This window comes from Hirundo rustica, chromosome Z, assembly GCF_015227805.2.
Source record: "Hirundo rustica isolate bHirRus1 chromosome Z, bHirRus1.pri.v3, whole genome shotgun sequence".
NCBI lineage: Eukaryota > Metazoa > Chordata > Aves > Passeriformes > Hirundinidae > Hirundo > Hirundo rustica.
Window position 1 is genome coordinate 18868030 of NC_053488.1, and position 27943 is coordinate 18895972.

The window sequence follows — 27943 nt, forward strand, 5'->3', positions numbered from 1 at the left end:
ACAACTATATAACCATTTTATAACTGCTATATAAAAATAACACAGAGAATTAAAAGGCTGAAAGCCCACCTTAAACTGCTTAGACCTGGCTTTTTCAGCTAAATTAGTATTGCAAGGCATGTGTTTAAAACACTGTTTTCATTCCCTTCTTTAAATTTGCCAAAACTTTCACAGAATGGTCACTTCTGTTTGCAGAAAAGCCTGTCTAGCCTAGTCTGGTCTAGAATACTCCAATCCAGTTCTAAACTAAATTTATGCACCTAGAAGAGCATTAACAGGGAAACTTTACTCTACTGCAGGACTGAATGGACTCTTGAAAATTTTAAAGTTATGTATCTGAAAGCTGGGTCATATTTGAACAACTGCAGCAAATGACATCTCAGTCTCAAAACCTAACTTGATTTTTTGGGGTTTCTTTTTGTTGGTCGACAGATAAAAATTTCAAGCCACATTTGTGAAATTACAACTGAAATAGATTTGAGACATGGGAAATACTATGACATCAAGCTGTGAATGACGCAATTCATAAATTTAAAGGAGAGGCCAATATGATCACAGAAGGATAAAGAGAGGTAACAGTACTGTCACAAAACTCAAGATGATTCACTGGAGTTATAAAATTGCAAAAAGTAGCAGTATATAATAGATTAAAAGTTTTGTGGGTTGAACAACAAGAATGGTATTTTTCTTAATCTTTCCTGCATTCCAAAGTTAAATGCATGGACTGTCTCCTACTTTTTATCTCTTAACTTTGTCTATAAAATAAGAGAACACATGAACATTTGTTTAACTAATTTTTAATCTTTCACATATTTGGAGCCAACCATTCCTCTCAGGCTTACTGGAGCAGTCCATACCTGCATAAGTGTAAAGAAATGGTTCATTGCAATCCCCCTTCTATCTGGTAACCACTCTTCATTCATGATACTAATACGTTCTTGCTCTGCTTCTTCTCTTCTGCTGTCACAGATATCCCAGAGGAGATCTCTCAGATCCTAAACCACAAAATCAAATACGGTAATTAATTATGAAAGAAAATGTAACTTTTTTTTTGTTTCTCCCCTGTGTATAGGGCAACTTCCCACTGTTATAAATATCAACATCTGGTCAGAACATGTCTACAGCAGGCTAACAGAAAGTTTCTTTACAAGTGTGACTGAGAGAAGAACACCAAGGTAAGAGTTCAGTGTGCAGGCTGCCTTGCTTTCCTCAGCCAGCGATGATCTACCTAAGCTAGACAAATATGAGACTATGAATAGCTAAGCTCCCAACTGCACCAACAACTTTCCACTTGAATGGTTTGCTAATTAATACGCTAAGAATAGTGCTCTCAGGGGATGGGCAATATGAAAAATACTGAGAAAATTATTTTAGATTTCAAGTGTTTTTCGAGGTTGAGTAGCTCCCACACCACTTTTCTCTAATGTTCTTTTAATTAAGGGCTCTTCAGTTAGTGACTATGTCAAATAGCACTATGTGGCTCACTGACAGCACTAAGGACCTACTAAGCATAAAACATTATGCAACCTGTTTTTCCCTATTGCCATCTCTGCATGAAAATAGCATGACAGGCCACTGTGTGTAATAGGCCATGGGAGGAGAAGAGTGCTGTTAAATACAGGGCCAAGGCAGGACAAGACAAGATGCCTCTGGCTCCAGGCAGTTCTACTCTACCTAACCTGTTCTGGGACAGAAGAAAAGGAGAGGAGCTTAGGCTCCTGGTGAAGTGATTCCATATTAATGAGGTCTTGGTTGCAACCTATTCTGCGAGATTCTCTCCCCCTGTCTGAAGACTTCAGATAAATCCACTTGTCCTCCGTTGGACAAAAGCCACGGGGAAGTCCCTGGGCTACCTAACACATCAATGATGGCTACAAGGTAGCCAAGGTGCAGGCAATCAGATATTCATGGCTGCTTACATTGTAGAATGTGCACATAAGAATATGCTGCTGGATGAAAAATACATAAACATATGAGTTATCTATTAGCAGTGGTGAGTTGACCTTGACCTTGGCTGGCTGCTGGCTGCCCACCAAACTGCTGTATCACTCCTCACAGGAAAGGGGAAGAAAATATGCTGGAAAAGTTTATGCATCAAGATAATGGTGAGGAAATCACTCACCTATCACCATCATACACAAAACAGACTTGATTTGGGGCAATTAATTTAATACCAATTAACAACACAGCAGAAAAATGAGAAATAAAACAAAATTAAAAACACCTTTCCCTCACCCATTGCTCTTCCCAGGCTTAACTTCACTCCTGACTTTTCTACCTCCTAAATGGCACAGTAAAAATGGGGAATGGGTAATTATGGTGAGTTCATGATACATTTTTATCTGCCACTCCTTTCCCTCACACTCTTTCCCTTCTCCAGAGTGAGGGTGCTCCCATGGAATGCAGTTCTCCATGGATTTTTCTGAGGCAAGTCCTTCCCACAGGCTTTAGCTCTTCAACAACCACTCCAGTGTGGGTCCTTTCTGTGTGTGCAGGCCTTTAGCGCTGTACTGCTCCAGTGTGCATACTCCATGGGCCACAGCTCCTGCCAGGAACCTGCTCTGGCTGGGCTCTCCACAGGCTGCTGCTCCTACACAGCATGTCCACCTGATACATCCTGGGTGGACTGCATGGACTGCAGGGTGGAGATCTGCTTCCCTATGGTACTCCATGGGCTTCAGTGGAACAACCTGCATCACCAGGGCCTTCTCCACAGGCCACAGGGGAAACTCCGTTCTGTTGCCTGGAGCACCTCCTCTTCCTCTTTCTTCACTGTCCTTGGTGACCACAGAGCTGTTTCTCACATTTTCTCACTCCTGTCCCACAGCTGCCATGCCTACTTACAGAAGTCACTGCTGCAGATGCTTTGCCACAAAAAAACTTTCACATAAATGCAATACCACACAAAAAACACACTAATGTTTTGTACAAACTGATGCACAGCTCTTTCCAGTATCTTTCCAGATTGTCACTCTTTTCATTTCCTTTTTCTAACAGCAAGGAAGGATGGCTGACAGAATTCATACATTCAGGGAGATACAATGAGCATGGCCTTAAAAGAATAGAGGAAGATCTTCTTCACAATCACCCACAGGTTTGGGATTCACAAGAGGTGAATGTGTTATTTAAAAAATAATTCTGAAAATTATATATTCACTCCAAAGTGCTTAGGCTTATCACAGTATCTGGGTTTCACTGCATCATGTGGGAGTATAACCTCCTCTTCACATCATTTGAACTTGATAATGTCAAACATGGATTTCTGTTATGAGCAAAAGGACAAATATTTTAATTTTATCTTTCTAAAATATAGTACAGAATTATTCTAGTCTTTTTTATAATGCCATTCAGTAGAAATTAGAAAGACAGATGATGATTTTTCAATCCTCTACTACATTATCTTGGGATATTTCTACAGCAAAGGAGGTCCAATGCTTTTTCCATCTCAGACGAATTAATCCAATATTCCCCAAATGTTCCCTTCAACTAAAAATGTTGTCAATACTCCTCTTCTCCTTTTTGAGGAGCATTCCTGATACCACTCAACTAAAAAATCATGTCTCTTCTGAAATGGAATCTGATTAATTCAAAGATAGGTCTACTTTTCGCTTATGCTAAATCTGGATATGAACTTTTTAGGACATTTAGTGTTATGGACTTCTGTGAAACAGAACTCTCAGGACATGACCTAGAGAAGATCTACCTGAATAAAACTATCAAAACAAAAGAATTTCTATTCACTTTGTAAGAATCAGTTTTAGAAAGCATATATCATATATAACTTAGAGAAGAAATAAAATACTGTCAAGATTTTTTAGATGGTGATAGAAACAATCAACTTGTAAAATCTCTGAAAACCACAAAATGTAAAAAATAAGAGAGCAGAGAAATATTTATTTTACAGTGCACCACAATACCACAGTATAGCCTAAAAACCAAAGCAAGATGTAAGAAAAGTATGGCCAAACAACAGAGGAATAATTTAAAAGGACACATTATGCACAGGAGGAAAATGACACAGTTTAAGAAGACTTGTAAAGAGGAACAAAAGAAGTGAGTGATAATATCATTCACGTTATATCAAGCTTGTATGCAAGGAAATAATATCTAGGGTATATTGTAATTTCTGTCATTTACTTACAGTAACCCTTTGGTGTAGTTCAGCTTTTGTTTCATCATCATCTTGCAGGTCATCAGCAATTGAATTAAAATCTGTTTGCCACTGAGATACAAACTCCTGCATATGATGTGGACGTTTCAAATAATCCTTAAAATTTCTTCTGTAAATTACAGTAGAAATAACTTCTGGGTTACAGAATGCCACAGGAAAAATACAAACCCCTAATATTAATGTAATAAGATACTATTTCTACTTACCTAATATCTGCTGCGTAATGAATTATAGTGTACTGTTCATCCCTGAGACATCTAAGTACAGTTTTGATCGTATTCATATATGTATTTTCTACCATTTCCCAGTAAGGTACTAAAAAATCAATTATCTCCTGTGAATTTTTTAAAAACATCAAAATTAATTGATTTATTTATTGGTAATTCATTTATCTATAGCATTAGAAAATACACAAAAATATTATTTAATTAAATCATATGATTGATTTTTTAATTTTTTTACTATGTATTTATTTTGGTTTACAGCTGATTATAGACACTATATGAACATATACTTTTATCCTGTGAAAATATACTTTTATCCTGTGAATTTCTTTGGGAAAAAGTGGTAGGTCTCCAAAGAAATAGGAAATTCCAGCAGAATATTCCAGTACCTGTTGTTCTGGATATGCTCATAAAATAAGTGATGATACTGAATGAGCACTGAAGTAAGAAAATTTGGTCATTCATAACTGTTTGAGCTCATAAAAATCCAGACTGCCTAGTGTTGCAAAAGTGATGTTTGACTGACTGACTGACTGCCATGAAATAAAGGCCATGGTCAGAGGAAACGCAGCATATGTGAGCTGATTGCAGTTAACAGGAAAAACATGTAAACCTTAGGAAAGCAACTACAGAACAAATTTCAAATCATCATTGTCCACCCTTGAAAAATCCACATCTCAAAAACTGCATGCAGTCCCAGCCTCTCATCTAAAAAAACTTGAGAAGAACTATATTATAACTGGATTGGAGAACAAAAGCAACATTAAGAAAAATAAACATTTAAGAGATTTTTGTCCCATCTTAAATGCCCTCAGTGTTTGATTATAGAATTATTATTCATTTCATCTCTCAATATGTGAACAAGGGTATCATGGGTTGGCACAATTTTGTTTTCTAGATATAGAGAAACGCAAAATGTTTTTCCCTGCCCTGACCGTAGCGTGGGCTGAGGGGGGGGGAGGACAAGGACCTATCAAAAAGCAGGCTGGGATATTGGCAGCTAATTGACCAATGAGAACCGTCAGTGCGATTTTGGAAGGAACATTTAAAACTGATCTGCTGCTGACCGCTCACTCTCGCTGCGGTGATCGGCCATCAGGTGTGTGGTTGGGCCGGGCCGTGTCGGGCTCTGCTGCCCCTCTGGGCGGCTGGGCCGGGCCCGGCCGGGCTTTCAGAAGCTGCTGCCTGCATGGAGAGCGGGGGGAGCCCAAGTTAGCCCCCCCATTGCCGGCTGGGCCGGGCCCGGCCGGGCTTCTGAGAACTGCTGTCCGAATGCCGCGGGGGTGGGGAGGGGGAGAGGCCCAGGTCGGGCCCTTCTGCCTCTGGGCGTCCGGGCCGGGCCCGGCCGAGCCCTCTGAGAGCTGCTGCTCGCACGAAAGCAGCCTGGGTGAAGCCTTTTTTGCAGCTTAGTGATAGCTCTGAGCGGGACCGCCCTGGATGAGACTGAGGGGTGGAAAAAAGGACATTTGCGGGTTTCTTCTACCAGCACGGCCTTGCATTTTTTTTCTTTTTCAGCCCTGCAGCCCAGCGCGTGCACGTGGCTTGTGTAAGCCCAGGTGGATTTTAACCCTTTCTTAGCAACACAGAACTTTTAAAGCACAATTCTTCTTCGAGAGAAAGAAGAAAGAAAAAAAACCCAGAAGGTACATGGAACAGACACTGCATGAAGCCAGTTAGATGAGAAGTGAAAGAACTAATAATATTGGAATAGGATTGAAGAAGTGGACCGGTTTAACCAGAGTTGTCTAAGGTAAATTATGAAGAAATGAACTGTTCTTTGCAGCATCTTAGCATTATTTGGGTAGAATGCTATTCTAATCAAAATTAAGGAGTGATGTAATAGAGATTTATTTGGGAACTTTGAAACCCCTGCTCCTGGGTCAAAAAGGAGGTCTCAGCCTTTTGAGACAAAGATAATTTTAGATCAGAAGAAGTATTCATAAATAATACCCCAGATATACTGAGAAGCTCTGCGGATAGAACATCACAGTCTGCGAAAACTCCGGGCAGCAGCAGATGTGTAACACAGAGAGAGCATTGGACTATTTTGTCTTGTAGCAAACATCTTCATAAAAACATCTTGGAAGGACTCTTCTTCTAGAGTAATGAGTAGTTATGTCTAAGTAGTGAAACTGACTGAAAATATTAAGTTGTGTCTTTCTATGTTGTTCAATAAGAAAGTTAATAGTTTGTAAGAGGAAAGAAGCGTGTTTTAAGGTATCATTCTGTTTTAGTTTAAACTTTCTTGTTTCTCAATTTTTTTTTTCTTTTCTCAGTCTCTTAATATATGTTAATAAAACTATGTTTGTTCATTTTTAAGCTTAAGCCTGCTTTGTTTATTTTTCTCCTAATCTCTCCCTCCCACAAAAATATTAACACTAAACCCCCTACATTAATTAGTGTTTCTGGCTGGTTTTATTAAATTAAAACCGTTACAACAGGTCACCATGAATTAGGGTCACTGTTGCTGTGTGTTATTTGGTTTCATAATGTATTTCATTTTTATGTTGGGTTTTATAGTGGTTTGTTCTGTACCCCACATTCTCCTGGAAAATGTAATATCCCGAAGTTTGTCCCTGCCCTTACCCCAGCCCATCTCATATATTCTGCCCAGTCCTTTTCCTTGAATGTAATCCAACCCTGCTCTACTCCCACCTTATCCCTGATTGGGTATTGGATTGTCCCCGCCTTTAGCCCCTTCCCTGGATATAAGCCAAAGCCACACGTGGTCCGGCCTCTTAGTTCGGGCAGTAGGATGGGCCTCGTGACCCAGGCTAGGTCTGGGGCAGGAACACAGAAGAAAGACTGAATAAAGCTTTGGTTTCACCCTCAGATCGAGTGCAAGACCTCCTTCCTTTGCCGTCAACAGGGTCTCGCTCTCTGATGCTACGGGAAAGGTTTTAGGTTGCCTCTGGGGTTTTAGGACCCTGAAAAAACTCCTCCAAACTGCGGCTTGTCTCTCGAGCTAGCCAGGGTGAGAACAGAGCCGGGCAGCTCCATGAGAGAGACAAACCACAGGTGGTCACCAAATGATCCGAGCAAAGATCATGGTTTAAAGTATAGAAGCAGAAATATTTTTTCACAATTAACATCAAGCTATGTCACAGAGAACAAAAAAGTAAATTGTTTGAAGAAACCTACTATACCAACTAAAAAACATGATCATAGAAGAAAAGTCCATTGAGAGCTACTAAACACAAGATGCAGATATACAGCCATTTCAGAATACCCCTAAATTTCGGATCACCAGAATCTGAGAAGATGTCCTTGGGGAGAAAATACTAGGAAAAAATATATTAAGAGAAAGGCTTACTGCACACTTTCCCCACTCTTACTCTTTGCATAAGATCCACAACTTACCCTTGTCAGAGAAAGAAAAGTGATCTAGTAAGTTTGTGTTAGTATTTCGTAATAGTAAAAAGAATTATGTTGGCAGCTGTGTTCTTCAACATAATTGCAAAGAATTTAAAAAAAATTAAATTTGAAAGTATGTTTCCTTATTTTATGTAATTATTTTAGTAGCAACTCTTCTTTGTATATTTATGACAAAGTAATAGCATACCTTGTATTGAAAAATATTGAAAAAACATGCAGTGATGCAAAAGGTTTAGGTAGGACATACATAAAACACTAAGAAAAATATATAGGTTGATATTTAAGATTTTCAGTCAGGAATTAGTGTACCTGGGGAAGTGGTTCATCTACGTAAATCCATTCATCTGATCCTGGTTCAATTGGTGGTGGCGTCTCAGGAGAGGGAGGAGGCTGATCTATAACTGGTAAAACCTTTTCTTCTTCATGTGTGATGGGTAAAACTTCTTCTTCATCTGTAACTGGTAAAACCTTTTCTTCTTCTAGTGCTATTTCTTCAGCAGACCCTTGATATGAATGTATAATTAGTACTTCCAAATGTATGTTAAGTATCAAGAACCAGAATCAGACATCTCTGCTACTCTTACTGGTTCAAAATAATGGAACAGATTCACTGTTTCATTACTTAGGTGTTCATCAAAAATACCCTCATGAAATCTGCAATGCTCAAGGAAGATTGGATGAGTTAACACCTAAATAAACTTGACATCCATAAATCCAAGGGCCCTGACAGGATGCATCCCCAAGTGCTGAGGGAGCTGACATAATAGTCAGGGAGTTCATGATCCTCTTTCCTCTTGAAAGCTCATGGAGATAAGAAGAGATTCCTGAGTACTGGTAGAAAGAAAATGTCACCCTGGTCTTCCAAAGTGGCAAGAAAAAAGACACAGGGAACTACCAGTCAGTCAGTTTCACTTCAATCCCTGGAAAGGTGATGAAGCACATCATTCTGGAGACCATCTTTATCCACATGAAAACAAGAAGCTGATCAGTAGTCAGCATGGATTCACTAAAGGGAAAACATGCTTGACCAACCTGATTCTCTATTCTGCTTATATGAACCTAATAGTGAAGGGCAGCTTGGAAGGTATCAACATAAATATGAAGTTAAACTTTATTAATTGACCCCAGGTATATTTCTCCTTAGGGAGCAAATATCTCTCAAATACTTCTGTACAACAATTCTAACTAGAAAATCTTCACTCCATTTTCAACAATAGAAATTTTGTATTGACTCTAGCAGGGCCATTAATTATATACCAAGCATATAAAAAACCCCTATGAACTAGAAACTTTGCACGGGAATAGTGGGATCAACTTTTATTGTTACAAGTGCCTTCAAGTTTTTTGTTGTTGTTGTTGTTGTTGTTGTTGGGTTTCTTGTTTGTTTGTTTGTTTGTTTGTTTTGCTTTTTGTTTTTTGTTTTTTATTCTTTTGGTGGTAGAAAACACATGAAGATTTTCTCATAATAGTTATGAAAAAAAATAAAAAGTCATTTAGAGATCACCATTGCTGGTTTGCTTGATGCATTTGTCCCCCGGGATGCTTTATTTATTTATTTATTTATTTATTTATTTATTTATTTATTTATTCAATTGTAAATATTTTTTTTCTGTGTAAAAAGGAGGAAAAGTGAAATAAAGATGTAATAAAAATAGATGTCAAAACCACTTCTACTTATCCATATTTTTATGCTGCTACTGATCAATGTTCATAATGGCAAGTTAGACTTTCTTATGCAATTATGCAATCCCATAGATGAAAAGAAAATGCTGGCTCTAATTTTCAAACAAGGAAGAAGGGACTGAATTTAATTCTTTAATTTTTATGTGAAATTCGTCCATGTACTCCAAAAAGATGAAAGCACAACAGAAAAGTTGAGTGTTCTGGTGTAATTATCACTAACTGGCATATCCTCAGACTTTTTCAGGGACAGCAAAAATGTATATCATTTATATAGTAATTATTAGTGTTAATTATAAAAAGCAAAGTCTTTTGTTACTGAATTCTAGAAAGCAAGAAAATTTCAACTTACTTCTATTCTGATTTTTCACAATTTCTTCTATTATAATTTCCTTCACTGTTTCACACACAAGATTTTCTTCTGTTTCTGCATTTACTTTCACTAGAGTGTTTTGATGGACTGAAAACCATTTCTCTAATTTTGGCCATGTCTTTAGGAAGCCTGAAATTCTACAAAAATCACATCAATGTACGAAATGAAAACCTAACTAATGGAAAATCAAATATTTTCTAAAATTGATAAATAAACGAAAAGGCAGATAATCTAATTTAACAGTGAAACAACTCCATCCACATCAACCCCTTCATTTTAAATATAAGAAAATTTTCAAAATACTATTGATAACTAATAATGTAATTCTTTCATGTCACAAGCTATATTTACTTTCTAATAACACAGTTAAACCAATAGTAATACATAATATAATAGTCTGAAACAGTTAAAAATATTAAATATTCACAAGAAATAATTTTCCTTTGTGTAAAACATCTAGAGATTCCATTAAAATTAGAAAACTAAGTGGTTTTATTAAATGTAGAAGTGGAAAATAACATTTTACAAAATCATTAACTCGAATCAAATGTATTACACTCAAGGACAGGCATGTGTGACAGACCTCAAATGTAAGTGCACACATAGATACACATATACATATGAAATATATAAAAATAGTTAATGCAACATATACTTGAAAACTAAATTCTCCTTGGAATAATACCCTTGAATACAAGAATTCTTATTTTCCAGGAAGATTTATATTGTCCAGAAAATGAAAATACCCTTTAGGCCCTTTATTGAAAGGTCTAAGTAAATTCTTAACATTAAGCATGTCAGTGTTGTCCTGGATCATATATGAGATTCAGATCAGTTACAGGCCTTAACACTGGGCTAAAGTAATTTTTTTGTACTCCATGTGACTTACCTATGTAGCACCTGCTCCCTGGCCAAGTCAATCTTCTCTTCCAGGATTTCAGCTTCTGAATTTTGATTGCTGCTCTGTTCAGCTTGAGATGTCTTTCTTTTATCTACTGTGTGGAAAATGTCATATATAAGCATATATTGAAAAAAGGCAATTATTCAGACAGTTATTCACACAAACTAAGATAATCATGGTAAGAACAAATTCAGTGTTCCTTGATCTTACACTTCTTCACTTCAAAGTTGGGTACCAGACTTCCTAAAAGAAAGTAAAAGTCAGAGAACATCACAGAAATATAAAATTAAGCTGTAATGGACCTAAAACACTGTCCTGCCTCTTCCTCTGTATAAGTGCATAGCCAATTATAGCACTTACATTTCCTAATGGATGCTTTTCAGCCATAAAAATCTCCAGGTGAAGAGATGAGCCTTCCTGTGGGCAACTACTTCAGGCTTAATATACTCTATCAGTTAGAAGGTATTTTCCCAATTTTATCTGAAGTATCTACTTTTCACAATGAGTAGACATTTCATTTAATGAAAAGACAAGGTATCCTCTCAGAGTATTTTTGAATTTTAAAAAGCCTTTAATTTGTTTGAATTATGCCATTTTAAAAGAATCCTGATTTTTTAATTGTTCAACTCTATAATTTCATTTGTTTGACACCTTTACATCTTATGAAATAAATTCTATTTGTACTTCTGAGATTATATTAAATATATCCACATGTTCCAAGTGTTTTGGCACCCAAGGTCTTAAAATTAGCAAGATTCAAGTGTCTATACATTTATCCTCACCAGATTTTTAGCAAAAGCTTTAGAGCTCAGATTTTGTTCCATCCTCACTCCTACCTATACATAAAAGTTAAATGTAAATAGTGCTTCAACTCAAGCTATTTACCATCTATGCACTGTGATGAAAACAACAAAGAAGAATCTCCTCGTAATTTGGATAATACATAACATACTCATTAAAAACAAAACAAAACAAAACAAAACAAAAACCTTCTGTTTCTCCAAGGTCTTAAAATGTGTGGTCTGGAAGTGAAACAGGTCTCAAAAAGCCTTTGATGCCTTTGCTTTCATTGGCCAGAATTGACTTTGATTTCTGATCATTCACTGAATAACTGAAGACAAGACAAAGGCAGTAATCAATAGGAAATTTATTCTGGCACTCTCAGGGAATGAATATTGGCACAACCCTCTGTTTATAATTTCCTTTTTCTCTTTTTAAGTGTGTCTCGAAGAAAAATACTATTTACAGACACACATTTGTAATGCAGCATATTCTGCATCTGTTATAACTTGTCTTTTATCCAGCTGCTGTTTTATGTGATATCTAACTCCTCCCACTGTGCTATCTCAGCTACAGTGAGAGGTCTAAGACAAAGAGAATAGAAATACAAAAAAGCATATACATATGCACTTGCACACTTCTGATCTGCCTTGACTGAAACAAACTGAAGTATCTGAAATAAACTGGAAGTATTCAGGGCACAATTAGTGAAAGTGATACTGTGAGATATACAGGAATTGTCCAGTAATGCTATTTTGCATTAATAACTACAACTTACAGATATCTGCTTGTCATTTTACTTTGATAATAGTAGTTGGAAACTTACACTTCACGTTAGCTGCACGTTTCAGTACCAGACTGTCTGAAATATCCAATAAAATAGAAACATCAAATGCAGGTGAGGTAGGAGGAGGCTCGTTAGGGGCTCTGGGATCTATAGCAAGGGACAGCTTTTCAGAAATTGGATCTTTTGCTTCTACATCAATCCCTGTATAGGATTTTTCAAATAGCTTTGCCTGATTAATTGTCATTGGAAACCCTTCCACAATCCACCCCTTCTCTGGTGGTATTTGGCTAAAAGGAAACGAAGAACCAGAATTACACAGTGAAATGACAGCACAATAATAAAACTGAAAGAACAGCTTGCTCTAGCCACCATTCATTCTTACTTCAGTATATTAAATCTCCTGATGAACACAGAAAATGATGTTATTAAAATGTAAAGTAATGGATTTTAAATCAGAAAAAAAGTAACATCAAGTCTAATTAAAGTGAAAAAAATCAGAAACAAAACTATTTTTGTTGTCTTCATAAATAAAGTTTTCAAAAACACTCTCTAGAGATGGCACAGTTTTAATTTCAGTTTTCTCAAATAACTTTTTTGCTAAAGTAATAAATGAGAAAATCTATTTTATAACTTACAGTATATTAATGGGAGTAATACAACTTAAAAGATATTCATGTAGGAACTTAAGTGCTAACTGCACTTCAGGGTAGTTGACATAATTTTCTGTCAAATAAGAGTAGATAAAACCAAGTATCTATACAATTTCATACGTAATGGCTTCCAATAGGATGTCAATTAGTAATTCATCGGGAACACTTTTTCCATTCTTCAGCCATTTCTGTGATGCAGCACCAAGCTGGGCACGTACAGACAACTGTGGAAGAGTGCAACATATGCTCAGAATGTCCATAACAGTCATTGAGAAGAGCCATTGAAAAGAGTATGACTCCACTTTCTTATCACATACTATTTATTTATTTATATTAGGGGTAGTGGCTGTTTTTTATCAATATTCAATAGTTGAGGGGGAGGGGCTATTAAGGAGAATAGTTTTAATTGTAAAAATGCCTAGTTTAATTGAAATCTCCAGCTGATTTCCATGATTACACTCATAAAAATGCTGAAAAAAACAAGCTAGAGAAACCAAGGATATAAAGGTCAGGAAATTAAAAAATAAGTGGTCTGGTTCTCATCTTATTCTGATTTCCACTACTACTGATGATTTCATACAGCAGCACATAAATTCATTAGTTTTTCAGGGAATCTTTTAGATCTTAGCTTTGGAAGTAATTTTCAATGAGCAGTAAGCCAAAGAAATTACTGTAGAATTAAGCATTTTTAATATAAAGAAAAGAAAACTTGTCGTGGAATGAATTATTTGCTTGGCAGCAGCAAGCAGAAAGACATTTTTCCTTACTCAGAAATGTTATAGAAAATACCACATCTTATGCAAACGTGAGATTTAACAAGAAAATATAGAATTTTAACAAGATGTACAACCCTAAACAACACACAGAGGAGCAGATTTTCACAGTAAGCTCTTTTCACATTTCAGAAAATGCAGAAAATTCTTGCATTGATGTCAGGAATTCAGAATGATGAAAAGGTGCCACCATTTAATTAATTTAACCATTTTAACTAATATGTTTTTATAAAGTAGAAACTAAAATTGGACTACTAACCTTGGACAGGCCCTCCTGACTGTTTTCCAATTCAAATTCTTCCTGGAATGGATCCTTTTCAACAGGAAAATTGTCTAAAATAGGTTTTAAGATAAAGTTTGATGATGCCATTACTATAAGATTCATTATTATAGATAAAGAATAAAAGTACATGGCTTGTTATTGTCCTTTGAACAAATCAATACAGAAGGTACATAAAATTCTTAGAATCATAAGAGCATTGAGTAATTCAGGCTGGAAACAACTTCTGGATGTCACCTAGCTCTGGTACAACCTTCTGCTCAAAGTGGCATCAGTTACAAGGTCAGACCAGGTTTCTCAGTTGTTTACCCCATGTAATCTGGAAAACCAAGATGGAGAGTACACGACCTCTCCAGGAAATTTCTATCAGTACTTGGCTGTCCTCATGGGTAAAAGGCTTTGTCTTATGTCTAAGCAGAAGAGCAACAAGAAGGGCTTCTACAAGTATCTCCACAAAAGGAAGGCTGGGGAACACATGGGCCCGCTGGGACATGCAAAAGACTGAGATATCCAAAGGGACGGACACCTACAGGAAAATCTGCAGCAAGAAATATTTACCTGTGGTGGTTTCTTTTTGGAGCTCCTCTAGAAGATTTGGTGGCAAATTCGGTAAGTTCTCCTGGGCCTTGTGTCAAATATGACAGGAAATGGATTAGAACGAAAATTACATGCTACAGAAAAAATATGCCTGTAAATTCAAGATGACTCTTCCAGTCTTACCTGTCAAAACTTAGAACAAGTTTGAAATAGAGTAAAAAAATTGAAACATGATTTTTCTTTACACACTTCATTCCCATCAATCTGTTAGAGCCAAGACCAAAACTAGGGAATATACTTACCTCATTTTGTTCTCCAGAACTCTCTGATTCGTGTGAAATCATGCTGTGTTCACTTTTCATTTCATTTTTAAGAAAAGCTTCAATGGCCTTCTGAACCAGAGTACCAACAGATAGTACCTGGATATTGCAAACTAATACACAAAAATATTAGATAGCTACAATTTGAGTTGAGTATACATACAGAGAAACTATTACAAGCATTTAAGTTAATTATTTAATTTGGGCTTCTAATGTAAGTTGTTTTCACTCTTTCTTCTCTGTAACTACCTCACATAGCTATCGACAATCACATAGCTATCTTGCTAGTCTCTTCTAAAACAAGCATCTCCAAATGAGTTTGCCAAAAGCATTTTCAAATTTTCAATGAAGAAGTATTAACATTATAATAAAATGTTAATATTACTTTCAAGTTCTAGTGTTGTGTTTCTAAGTTTATTTTGGAATATAACAATGGAATGACATGCAACAAACCCTGGCAAAATACATACACATCTGATGTTCTAGAATTATTAATGAAAGGATTTGCCAAAACAATTTTTAATGTAAGAGTTTTAATGAATTTTAGGCAAACAAACAAGCTCTACCTTTTTCAATAAACTTTGCACACGTAGTTTTTCCACTAAACATTTTTCCCAAAACACATGCCTTGACAGGAAATGAAGGAAATTCAGGTGAAGATCTGGGTTTTGAAGGATAGAACATCTCCATCAGTCTACGAAGTACATGACCCAATATGTTATTATTAAGAGGTTTGTTTTCACTGTTCTCTTCAGCTGGACTCCATTCCCCTGTCATACTCTGTATAAATGACAAATTAGCAAATCTCAGTATTTCTTGTCTTTCATCTTTCTAAATATATGTACTTATTCACATACATAATACATAAAATAATGAAATTTGAATAGTATTATATAGCATAGTTTTTAGAATAGAACCTCATTAAAACCTATAATTATATCATAATCATTAAACATTTATTGATATTCACTAATAACTAGTTGAGAGACAAGTACTTATATTGTAAGATAATTACAATACATTTTCATAGATTCTGTGATTGTATGCTAATGGATGGAATTTATAGAAAAAATATAACAAAAGGTTCATGAGTTAAGGACAGGAAGAGATCACTCACCAGTTACCATTATGGGCAAAATAGACATGACTTGGGGAAATGGGTTGAATTTACTATAAATCAAAATCAGAGCAGGATAGTGAGAACTAAAACAAATCCTACAAACACCATCCCCTCATACATCCCTCCTTCCCAGGCTCCTCCTGCTCAGCAGAGCAGGAGAACAGGGAATGGGGGTTTATGGCCAGTTCATCATGTTGCTTCTGCTGCTGTTTCCTCCTCAGACAGTGAAACCTTCAGCTGCTCCAGCATGCAGTCCTTCCCACAGGAGCCGGTCCTCTACCAATATATCCAGCCTGAGTCCTTCTATGAGCTACAGTTCACAAACTACCTGGATCCCTTCCATGGGTACAGTCCTCCATGAACAGGCTGCTCCAACATGGATCCCCCATGGGGTCACAAGTTCTGCCAGTAAACCTGCTCCAGTATGGGCTCTCCTCTCCATGGGCTACAGGTTCTGCCAGGAGCCTGCTCCAGCACTGGCTTCCCATGGAGTCACAGCCTCCTTTGGGCATCTCCACCTGCACTAGTGTGGGTTCCTCCAGGGGCTGCAGATGGATCTCTGTGTCACCATGAGCTTCCATGACTTGCAGGAGAATCTCAGCAACAACATGGAGCACAGCAGTGCATGGAGCACCTCCTCTTCATTCACCACTGACCTCAGCATCTGCAGAGTTGTTCCTCTCACACCTTCTCACTTCTCTCATCTCTGACATCTGTACAAAACCTCTTTTTTTCTTCTTAAATATGTTATCACTGAGGTGCCACTGCTGTCCGTGGTTGGCTCAGCCTGGGGGCACTGTTAGGTCCATCTTAGAGTCAGCGCTCGCATTGACTCAGTTGGACATGGGGGAGGCTTTCAGCAGATTCTCAGAGAAGCCAACCCTGCAGCCCCTTGCTACTAGAACTTTGCTGTGCAAATTAAATACAGATTCCTATAATCACTTTTTAAATTCCATAAACATGAAAAATATTTTCAACAATACTATAGAATTAATTGGTAGCAGATTTTTGTAGTAGAAATCCACTACCCTAATGTTCTGCATTCTAAAATTGAGCAACATTATTGCCCAGTATCACTTTTAAATCTCTGAAAATTTCATGAACAAAGATTTCAAATATATGTATTTGCTTAACACATTCAATAGAGAGAGAAAAAAAAAAATAAAACCAAAGTCAACAACCCAAACCAATTCAAGCATTAAGGAAGGAAATACCAAGTAGAAACTTCCAGTTCATCTACCCTGAGATGAACTGAAAATTATCAGTTGTACGATTGACTAGGTTTTACTAGTAAAGATCATTTTACTGACAACCACACTGGAAGAATGAAAGAGTGTAGTTCCAAAGAATGAAATACAGAACTGTACTTTACCAGTTTTGCATCTTATAGCACTAGGAAAGTGCTGATGTCCGGAAGTTTATGCTGTGAGAGGCTAAAAGACATTTTAGTACACAGAATAACACTAATCCTGTATGAATATTTGGTTGGAAGATTAATTAAACAGCTGTTTGGAAAATGTGTAGACTAATAGTATTTCCAATTAGATTCTAGTTTATCACTTCATTTTGGGTACACAACAAAGCATTAAAGGCAAAGTCAAATGTTTCAGCAAGGAACATTCCAAGCAGGAAAAAAGGAAGAAAAAATGGTTCACAATGAGACTAGTAAAGCATGGGAAAACATTGCACAGAGAGTCTGTGGAATCCCTACCCTTGGAATACTTGAAAGTTGACCAAATTATGCCAAGAAACCTTACCTGACTCAGAAGTTAGCCCTGCTTTAAGCAAATGACCTTCACAAATCTTTAATCCAAACAAATGTGTCATTCTATAAATTAAATATATTGTCGTCATCAACAAAAGTGAAAAATGCTAAAATTCTACTCAAAGATAAGGTTTTGAACTCATGCTCTGGGTAGAATATGCAACCTTTTCCTGAATTTACTATCTGAATCATGTATTGCCATAGCATACATTCTACTAGTAGAATGTGATCAATGTTGACTTTGAACACATGCCTACTAGATAGAAAAACACAATTTAATTATCAGTCTAAAAAAATTTTAATTAAAATTAGAAGTCTCTTCTTTTTAGTTGGTAAAAACAAATAAAGTAAATATTTTTGAGCTGCACAATATCCCCTTTCTATTATCCCTCAGAAAACATACTTTTTCATTTGTAATTGAAATGACATCCTTAAAAATCCCAAATACTTGCATTATCTGAATGACTTTTCTTTAAACATAGGTAGAGATGGATCTATTGCTTTAAATTCTATTAGACCTCTAGGAAAAATTAATTCCAAGTGGAAAAGGGTTCCCCCATTCCTCAGTTATCTTGCCCTTTTAACCAGAAGATTGCTAGACCGTACTTGACATGAGGTAAAATAATTTATCTGTCAAAAATAAGTTTTCAGGCATCCAGGTGGAAGTTATGTAACTCCTGGTCAATACTTTTTAATGAAACGAGAAATTATTTGAACAGTACCTAATGCTATGCTTGGCTTTTGGTTATTTTAATAATTTATTAAATGATTAGCCACAACTTATAACATGGTAGTTTCAAAAAATATTCTCAAAATAAAATGTAATATGTAATGTGCAATGGACTGATGGTACTGCATTTTCTTGTACTTTATCAAATATATTTGACACTTTTAGCTAGTATGCCTAAGGTAAGCCAGGTATTCTTGAGAGATGCCAAACTGCCTTTCCTGGGCTTTTTTCACAAACATTAGGAAAATCAGCATAAATGTTTTCAGAATAACTTGCCAATAATTTTTTTTCTAGAAGCAAGACTTTGAAAGAATTAGCTGTTCACTTAGGTTTTTAGAAACATAAGCATGAATTTGCGCCAATGATTTCACATGTCATAGGATACCAATTTTTGATGAATAATAATTCAGAAAGGCATAAAACTAACAACATCTGTGAATAAATTAATTATGAAATAATTTGAAATAGCCTGGCAGGAAAAAAGAGGCTTTAAATGTGTCAATAAATTTTTGTGATATTCAGTGAAGTTAGAGTTAGAGAAGACTACTGAGACTGCATAATGTAAATGAAAATATGACTGAAAAACTTAATTTTTCATTGGTGCACTCCTCTGTTTCCTGCCTGTCTTTTATGTCTTCCTTGTTGACTTTATGTGTAGCCCTGTTTTCACCTAAGAAAATAATCATAAAATTCATACATGAGTTGGTACGCTGTGAATCAGGATCTTACAAAGAGATAAATCAGAAAAGCATAAGTTAAAAATGAAGCTGTAGTAAATTGAGCTTTCAGGCATTTATCACAGAAATTCATAATGAACATCTATCACTGCAAAAGAAAAGTGCCTCAGGATGTGGATAAAAAGCAAATAAATATTGTATTTATAAATCCCCAACAAGAAAAAGACTGGGTATTATCCAAGATTTTGTCACTTTCTACTCACCAGGTTTGAAAAGTCTAAATATGTAGTGGAATTTAATGAATATAATCATGAATATAATTTTAAAAAAAAAAAAAAATTGTGCAATACATTTTAACAGGGGAACATCAATCCTTAATCTTTCAATTTTGAAATAACATCGACATATTGAAAAGTTGATGAAGGTAGTATAATAGCCTGAAAAATATTTACTTGTATTCTAACAGAGGATTAAGAAAAATGTCAGCCATTTTTAATAATTCAAAAAAAAAGTTTCTATATTAAAACAAATACTTCATTCAAACAAATAAATCTTGTTAGAGAGCTTTCACTCAAGATTGCTGAAATTAAGAGTTCAGCTTTTGCAACATGTCCAGTATTTCATTTTACTGCTTTTACTGGTTACTTTCTGTTGCATTTCCCAGTCTGGTAATATTAATTATACCTTCAAATTCCGGTTAGCTGAAAACTCATTGCATTGCAATTAACATGCTGGTCCTACAACTCAAGAAATATAATCAAGGTTATATATAAGAAGGCTACTGACATCAAATACAGTTTTCATATAAAATATCAAGGAATGAAAAGAAAATGCTTGTCTAAATTTGACACTAGAAACGAGTAACAAAAAATTTCAAGGTCACAACATAAAGTTTATAATTATGAAGAAGCAAGGTGTATTATCTTCCATTATGCCTTATCAGTTTGGTGTACCTTGTATTCACCATAATCTTTTTCATCTAACAAACTCATTTTATTCAGCTCTACAATTTGTTCTGGGCTAGGTTCATCGGGCAAAGGTTGAATTGAGGCTTGTTCATATATTGGTTTTCCATTTAAAAAAAGTTCCTTCCAATCCATCATGAGTTTTAGTGGAACACGGCTGCAGAAAAAAGAAAAAAGGAAATGGGAAAAAAAAAAAAAAAAAAAAAAAAAAAAAAAAAAAAAAAAAAAAAAAATTAAGCCAAAAATTAAGACGGTTGGATATTTTATAATAGTGTAGCCAAATCTACAAGAATCCCAATCATGAAACAAGTATATGCTAAACTAGTTATAGTTTATGATGCATCCTGTAATTATTAGAGCGTTTTATAAGTGTTTGTTTGCCTTTATGACAGCTGTAGGCACTTGTAGGCTTCAGTGTTTTCACAAATGTGTCATCACACAATATTTGGCTAGCAGAGTTGTGTAGTAACTGTTTTGCTATCACTACTTTTCCCTGCCCCAAAATATTCTTCCCTTTTGTGGTGTAAAACCTCCTCTTGCCAAAAATCTATAGAATACTTTTTCCTCTAAGTAAAAATTAATTCAGAATTATATGAATTAAACTTTTACTTTAGTTAGTAATTTCACTAAATTGTGTGCCTATGCTGACTATTCTATCACCTACTAAATAATCCTAAATTTATATAATTTCCATGAAATATAATAATGTGCATCTCATATGGTTCCACTTTTATTATTTTAACATACAAATACACTAAAAAGCAGTAAGATTTTGGCTTACTTTCTAATTCTGTAAGCTTAAGCCCACAGTCAAATCACTAAGTAGTAATGAAAGAACCACTGCAATTAAGCCCCACTCTGTGTTTTTTGAAACACTTCTGTGGTACAGGCACTTGGAGATTACTGCCTTCGTAGCACTCTCTCAGAAACCCTGTTCAATTAGGGCCATGTCAGAGGAGAGAATCACTCTGATCTTGGAGGACTCAGAAGAATTCGGGCTCAGTTGCTGTGCTTTGAACAGTCCAGGCAGTTTATATACCTTGAGAAATTAATCCTGTTTGTGTTACTATGAGGAAGCATTCATCTAGTGAAGCAAACTAGGATGAGATGAACAACATTCTGTTCTTAACTTTTAACTAAGGAATTTTTTAATAAGAAAGGAAATCAGCAGTTCCACAAAATGTGCCACTAGTGGATTTCAGTCTCCTAAGAATTCAAGTTAGTTGAGTTTCCAAGAAATTATGCTAAGGCTGTAGCATTAGTTCACCACCATTCTCACACACAAACTAATTGCAGCTGCCATGTAAAATATCTGAGAAATTACATAATTTGCTATAACACTTAAACCAGTCTGAATAATGCAGCCTAACAGCTACTTAAAAGTTATTTTTGCCTAGTAGCTACACACTTACTTGTTCGTCAGTTGCCGATATTCTCCTACTTTTGTTGACAAATCAATGATTTGGCTTATCATTTCCCGACATAGAGAATAATGCTTTTTATAGTGTGCCTTAGCTCTTTCAGCAGCAATTGTCTTATGGTGTTCTCTTTCTCTGGTTATTTGTTCTTCATTATCAATAATTTCTTGTTTTGCAAGAGCCTAGAATTGTTTTTAAGGAGAAAACATCTGACATCAATACTGCAATGAAAATGAAAGTGCAGAGGTACACAGCCCTGAAAATTAAAATTAACTTGGTGTTTTAACTTAAGAAAACAAAACCAGCTTGATTCTCACCAGTGTTGCATAGCCAGCAGGCAGACTAATGCATAAACAAATCTAAACATTTTTATTCACTCTATAAATTCCCATTTGTTTACTTTCTAAAATATTCAGTCCTTGAAGGCGCTGAAATTGCAGCTTTCAGTGTAACAACCCATTTAGAACATGTAATTTATCTTACTAGATTCTGATCTTCAAATAATTTCATACTATTGAATGTTGTTCAATCTTTGAAAGATTTCTGGTCATGGTAGAAAATTATCAACAGTTCCTGTGGTGATGTGCTGCATCACCTGGCTGAAAGCATACTTAAAGAGGTGATGTAATCAATAGTTATAGCTGCTGATTACACAGGACTCCAGCTGTGTTGGAAAATTTGGAGTTGCTCATCATTTTTGACAGAAGAAAAATAAAATTTCTATTATTACATTATGGCCTACTATGAGCATTACACTTGGCAGCTTTCCACAGAATTTTACGTCCCTTTAATCAACTTAAAGCTTCAAAGCAGAAATTAGCACTCATGAGTGAGACTTCTCTAGCATTTGGCAAAACCAGACTCTAACAGATCATATTTAAATAAAATTAAGAACATGATTCCTAAAACAGGACCTTAGGTTTTTGTCCTGTTGCCTCTATGAGACAATGCCTTTCAAACTCAGCACATAGAGATGTTTTCCAACAAAATTAAAATCAGTATGGAAGAAAAGATCAAAATCAGACTTTAGTTGCTCAGCTGTATCCCTTATTACAGAATCATGGAACAATGGAATTGTTTGGGTTGGAAGGAACCTTTAAAGGCCACCCAGTTCAAACCCACTACCATGGGAAGGCACACCTTCCACTAGATTAGGTAGATTAGCTGTTCTTTCTAGCTGCAAAATTCCCCTAAACTTTTAACACAGGACAAAGTGCATTTAATCCCACAGTTACAGTTACATCCTTATTACTTAGAGCTGTGACTTTGAACAAAGATAAAAGAATATATTTATCACTAAATCATCATGTCGCTAGAAAAGTCCTGAAGTCTAACAGTTGACAACACAGATTTCCATTTTGTAACATGAAGGTAGTCTAGCACTCCTGCAGCAATTCAGAGATCAATCTTTTACCGCTTCTCTGTCAAGAGCTTCCTGGATCTCCTGCTGACGTCTTTCTTCATACTGCTTTTCCCTGAAAATTCTGTTTTGCCTTAGCACTTCTTTCTCATGCCGAACATGCATAAGTTGAGCAGCAATCCTCCGCTCCTCCTGAGATTGTTTCATTAGTCTGTAAATGAGCTGCTCCTCCCGGTAAGCCTTCTACAAGATAAAAAATTAATAGTACAGTTGATAAACTATTTCCTAGAATACTCATCAGTTGAATTACATAATATGCAAAATAGGAATGCTGTCATATGACAGCATTCACCTACTTATATGGGACATAATTTCAGAACAATGTTCATATCTGCTCATTAGTACAATTTTCAGAAACTATGTAAGAATTCAAAATATGTCTTAACTGAAGTACCCAGCAAAAATTCATATGGTCCAACTAACTCCATTTTAATGTGGTTATTTCCCATGTGCAAAGAAACTGTGGCATATTTTGAATAACATCTTCTTATCTGAAGATATAGCCTTTCCTCAAATCATTAATTTAACCCTGTTATTCACCAGTCCCATTCTCAGCCATAATCTACAGCATTCTTGAGCAATCTATATTCTATATATTTGAAATTTTTTCTTCTTTTGGGGGAATTGGGTAATTATCTTCTCCATTCTTCCCTATTCAGCCAACTGGGACTATGAGAAAGAATTCAGAACAGAGCAAAATACAAGACTTATTGATAATAGTTCCCATATCCTCATTGGGACATGAATATATTACACTATGCAATACTAAAGGAAAATCATTCTGAACCATTGCTTGAGACATGGTCTGTGTGCATAGACACTTTGAAGGCTGCACATTGTTATTTTTCAAAGTATTCTTGAAACATAATAGTATGTTCTCACTGCTGTACTTCTCCAGACTGTTCTTGGTATCTAAAAATGTTTTGCCTCACTACAAAGTCCAAAACTCCTTTTGAGTCCTGAACAAAAACATCAGCTTGCCTTATAAGTGCCATTGCCAAATGCCAGTGCTAAAGCAGAATTCTAGAAGAAATTTCTGATTTGCTGAATATTTGCTTCTGATGCATCAAAACTGCCATGAAATGTATTCAAACTTAAGGACTTAAACTGGGATCTGATTTGGGGATCTAAAATTCATTTCCTAAAAACAAAGGCACAAGTAAAGTCAGTTAATATTAATTAAAAAAAAAAAAAGAAAAAGGCAGCCAAACCAAAACAACAACTAAAAAAACCAACAAAACACACCAAAGTAAAGTATCCTGTTGGAGTCCAGGGCATTCCTTTGGCTGCCCTGGAGGGTCAGAGACCTGGACGGGGTGCTCTGGGACCCTGGCCCAGAGCCCAGAGAGACATTTGCTTTGATCTCAGTCCATGGGAAAGGCTTCCTGCACTGCGGGAGGGATTGCAGGCCACAAGAGTGTGAAAGATAGTAGTTTAGCTTATCACAGGGTGAGAAAACAGTAGGTTTGAGTTTTTAGTATGGAAGTGAATGGGGGCAAGATGGAGGATTTGGGGCATTGTCTCCTGCTTCTTCTTTCTTCTTCCCTCACTCCATTTTCTGCAGTGACGGTGGCACAAAGTAGTTTCAAGAGATTGGTTTAAAGTAAGGATGACCTTTTTAGTATAAGTGATAGGTATTGGCAAATAATGATAAATAAAGAACACGTAGCAATTAGTATAAAAGATAGCGACAGCCCGGTCCGGGAGGAGTCAAGGAGTCACCAGATGCCCGAGCAGCTGCACAGACCTTTGTTGGGCACTGAGAAAATTGTAAGATAAGAAACAATAAACAAAGCATGCAACCTTGAAAAATCAGAACCTGAAGACTCCGTCTCTTTCTTGCGTCTGGCTCAGAGCTTTGCAGAAGGCAAAAAGACTCTAAACCCACCTGAATCGTGGAACTAAAACCCAAGAGTATCCCTTCTATTTTCTTTCATTCTGGTTTATTTTTTCATCAGCTGTCTGTGATAGAGAGGGCAAAACACTTGATGTAACTTTACCTATAAATGAAAAATCCAACTTAATTGCACATATTATTTACGAAAAAATTCTATGAAGAGGTCTAGATCTGTCCTACACAATGCAGCTAGGATACCTGTAACAGATTTCTAATGCAAAGCATGACTGTTGCAATTTCAATAATAAGAGCAAGGACTTTCTAAATAATTTAGATGTTTAATGTTTGTGTTGGGGAGAGGCCAAACAACAAAGAAACAAACAAATCTTTTTTCCGTATTTCTAAAGTTCCTTTCCCTTCACAACTGCTTGGAATAAAGTACATTACGATTAAAATCCTGGTGAATTGAAATATAAAACTAATATAAAATATCTTAATATTTTCCTTATTTTAGCCAAAATGTGGGCTTTGCCCCCAGCTTTCCTAGTACTGACTCTTATGACACTGCATGACAGTCCTAGTGACAAATGTTTATTCCTCTCAGGCCTTAATCGTAAAGTCCTTCACCTGGATCCTATATTATCTCTCTAAAAAGCTTTTTACTAAATGAGGATCTAATTTTAAATGTGTCTTGTTTTGTTCTTTATCTGTAGTGTACTATTTGTAAGTTGTTTATCTATGGAGGGAGTTAACCATCATACATACAAATGAAAAGGAAAACAATGCAGTCATAATAACTTTGCTCTATGTGTCATTTGATACAGCTCAGGTGATAAAATTTTCCAGTAGTACTGCCTCCTGAAGAATTAATCTGTCCATTTTCTCTTACCTTCCTAAACTCAAAGCAATAAGAGGAGGTACAGTGCCCTTTGATGCCTCAGTTGTATCCACTGTTTAATGGTACTTAGGATTTAAATTAAGATTTCAAAGAAGAGCAGAGGTTATATAGTTTACTTCATATTGCAAGTAAATATCCTTAATTTTTTTTCATTAGTTGCTGCTTACCCTCAAACACAAATTATTACAGCTGTAATAAACCTTCATCAGTGGAAAACTCATGTTAAAATCCTTTTTTGTAGGGAACTGAAGAGCCACCCTAACAGAGTGGTCATTTGTCACACCCAAACTATCAATTGAATGGCTCAAAGAGTTGGTCCAGTGAGAAATTAAGACACCTTCTCTGGGTGAATTTCCTCTTCATAAAGGAAATTGGAACATGGTCCTTTAGAACACTTCACAGTAGCCAAAACAGATCTTCTCTTTTTAAGAGTAGAGAACTTCTATATTCTAAGTGATCACATACTCTGGCATGCTCACTAGGCCTAAAAAGAGCCAGCAGGAAATTCTTGAGGAACAAAAAAAACCCCAGAAAAGGCGATTAACTCAAAACTACACAACACATAAATAAGGATTCAGAAAACCAAACTCCAAACTCATAGTTTCAAAAAGGATCCTCATTGGATGGGGGAGTGCAGCATTAGTAGCTATCCTTCATACAAAAAGGAATGCACAAAGTACTCAAGCCAAAGGCTGGCAAGTTTTGAAACTTTTGAACATAAAAGGACACAAAATAAAAATCGTAGGAAAAGTTTTTAATCTAAGAGTTTGCATAAAGACCTTAATAGAGAAATGTGAAGTGCTTGAAGAAATCATAAATATCACAAATGGGACAAGTTAGTAATACTTTGAAAAATTACTATTAAGAAGGCATAATAGGCACTTTTTCAAGTTTACCTACTTAAGACAACAGTGGCATCCAGTGGCCAAACATTAACGTGTTTATGTTTTGTGTTGTTCATACACAGATACTACACCATGTTCTTCTATTTTTCTCTTTTCTTGTTTGATTTACATTCAAGTGAGACAATTCTGTGCTGTCGTGTGGTCATAAATTTATGAGCAAAACTTAGAGCTTAGCATACATAAATCTATTTGATTGACAAGTAATAAGCTAGTAACAATTTGTTTCTTCTCCCATTTTCATGTTCTCAATTTACTGTTGATAGTAAATTATGTCTATCAACTTTTTAACTCAGAGACATAAAATCTGAACAGAGCATTAAAAATAACTAGTACAAATCACCAATAATTTGTTGAAATAGTGGAGATAAAGTTTCAGTTGGGATGAAGCCATACAACTGTCAAATACTTTCACCACCTGTCTATGAAAATCTGACAGGCATCATTCTGTGCTCCACCTAGAGTACTGTCATGTATTTGTAAAGTATCTTCTCTCCCAGGCTCCAGTTTGAAGTGTGCCAAAAAAAAAAAAAAAAAAAAAAAAAAAAAAAAAAAAAAAAAAAAAAGGATTTGAACAAGATTCTTTTAATAAACTTTTATAAATATGGTTATGAAACATGTTGTAGCACTCTGAAGGGATGAAATTCCTTTCACTCTGAATGATCCCATGCTGTGTTCAAGATTTATGCAGTGCAGGTAAAACTTAGACTTGAATGCATATAAACACTTCAGTTTCAGTCAGCAAAACCTTTCTGGTTCAATATTAGAGGGAAAAAGCAATCTTGAACTATTTTCTATATTCATTCACTTTTTAAAGAAAATACCTCAGTTTGCTTCCCACTTCTCATAAGTCAAGTAACATCTAATGTCTGAAATCTCACAAAATTCTAACAAAACAGTTTTTCCTCTGCTAATTTAGAACCAAATTCTCTGATATGGTCAGATTACTGTTTCAGTCAAATGCTTATTTGTCTTTCCTTCTAGTCCCCGCAGTCTATGACTTCAATTGTTCATATAGCAAAGCTGATTTTTCTTCCTAGGAATCTAGGAACATTATTGCTAGTTTTCACTTGATTTGGAGCCTCTCTGGAGCCAATCTGAGCTGCTGTATCCACCAAGTGCTCTGGAGACTGGTAGCTTTGGCTTTTGGAATCAACAGTACACAGTGTTGGGGCTGCAAGATCTGAGAGCATTTAAAGAGCAAGTTTTGGTACCGCAGTGATTTCAGGCAAGCAGGTCACAAAGCTTCTACGTGGCCTATGCATATCAACAAGAACATGATATAAATCTCTTTGAATAAGAACTCAGGGTCAAGATATATGGAGAGATGGACTCTTGGTCAAAGCCACTACAGGTGTTT

General features: G+C 35.9%; 1 protein-coding gene across 1 annotated transcript in view; it reads right to left on the reverse strand.

Annotated features, from left to right (window-relative positions):
- The window catches only part of SPEF2 (sperm flagellar 2), a 77927-nt gene that overhangs the window by 32552 nt on the left and 17432 nt on the right, over positions 1-27943 (reverse strand). Inside the window, exons 7-21 of the mRNA XM_058424087.1 lie at positions 22941-23129; positions 21521-21708; positions 20097-20265; positions 15418-15631; positions 14834-14964; positions 14553-14619; positions 13974-14047; positions 13062-13165; positions 12331-12578; positions 10713-10818; positions 9803-9960; positions 8080-8273; positions 4378-4505; positions 4142-4280; positions 858-995 (exon numbers count right to left, since the gene is read on the reverse strand). Coding sequence (XP_058280070.1) covers positions 858-995; positions 4142-4280; positions 4378-4505; positions 8080-8273; positions 9803-9960; positions 10713-10818; positions 12331-12578; positions 13062-13165; positions 13974-14047; positions 14553-14619; positions 14834-14964; positions 15418-15631; positions 20097-20265; positions 21521-21708; positions 22941-23129 — 2247 coding nt within the window. The remainder of the gene's footprint in view (positions 1-857; positions 996-4141; positions 4281-4377; positions 4506-8079; positions 8274-9802; positions 9961-10712; positions 10819-12330; positions 12579-13061; positions 13166-13973; positions 14048-14552; positions 14620-14833; positions 14965-15417; positions 15632-20096; positions 20266-21520; positions 21709-22940; positions 23130-27943) is intronic.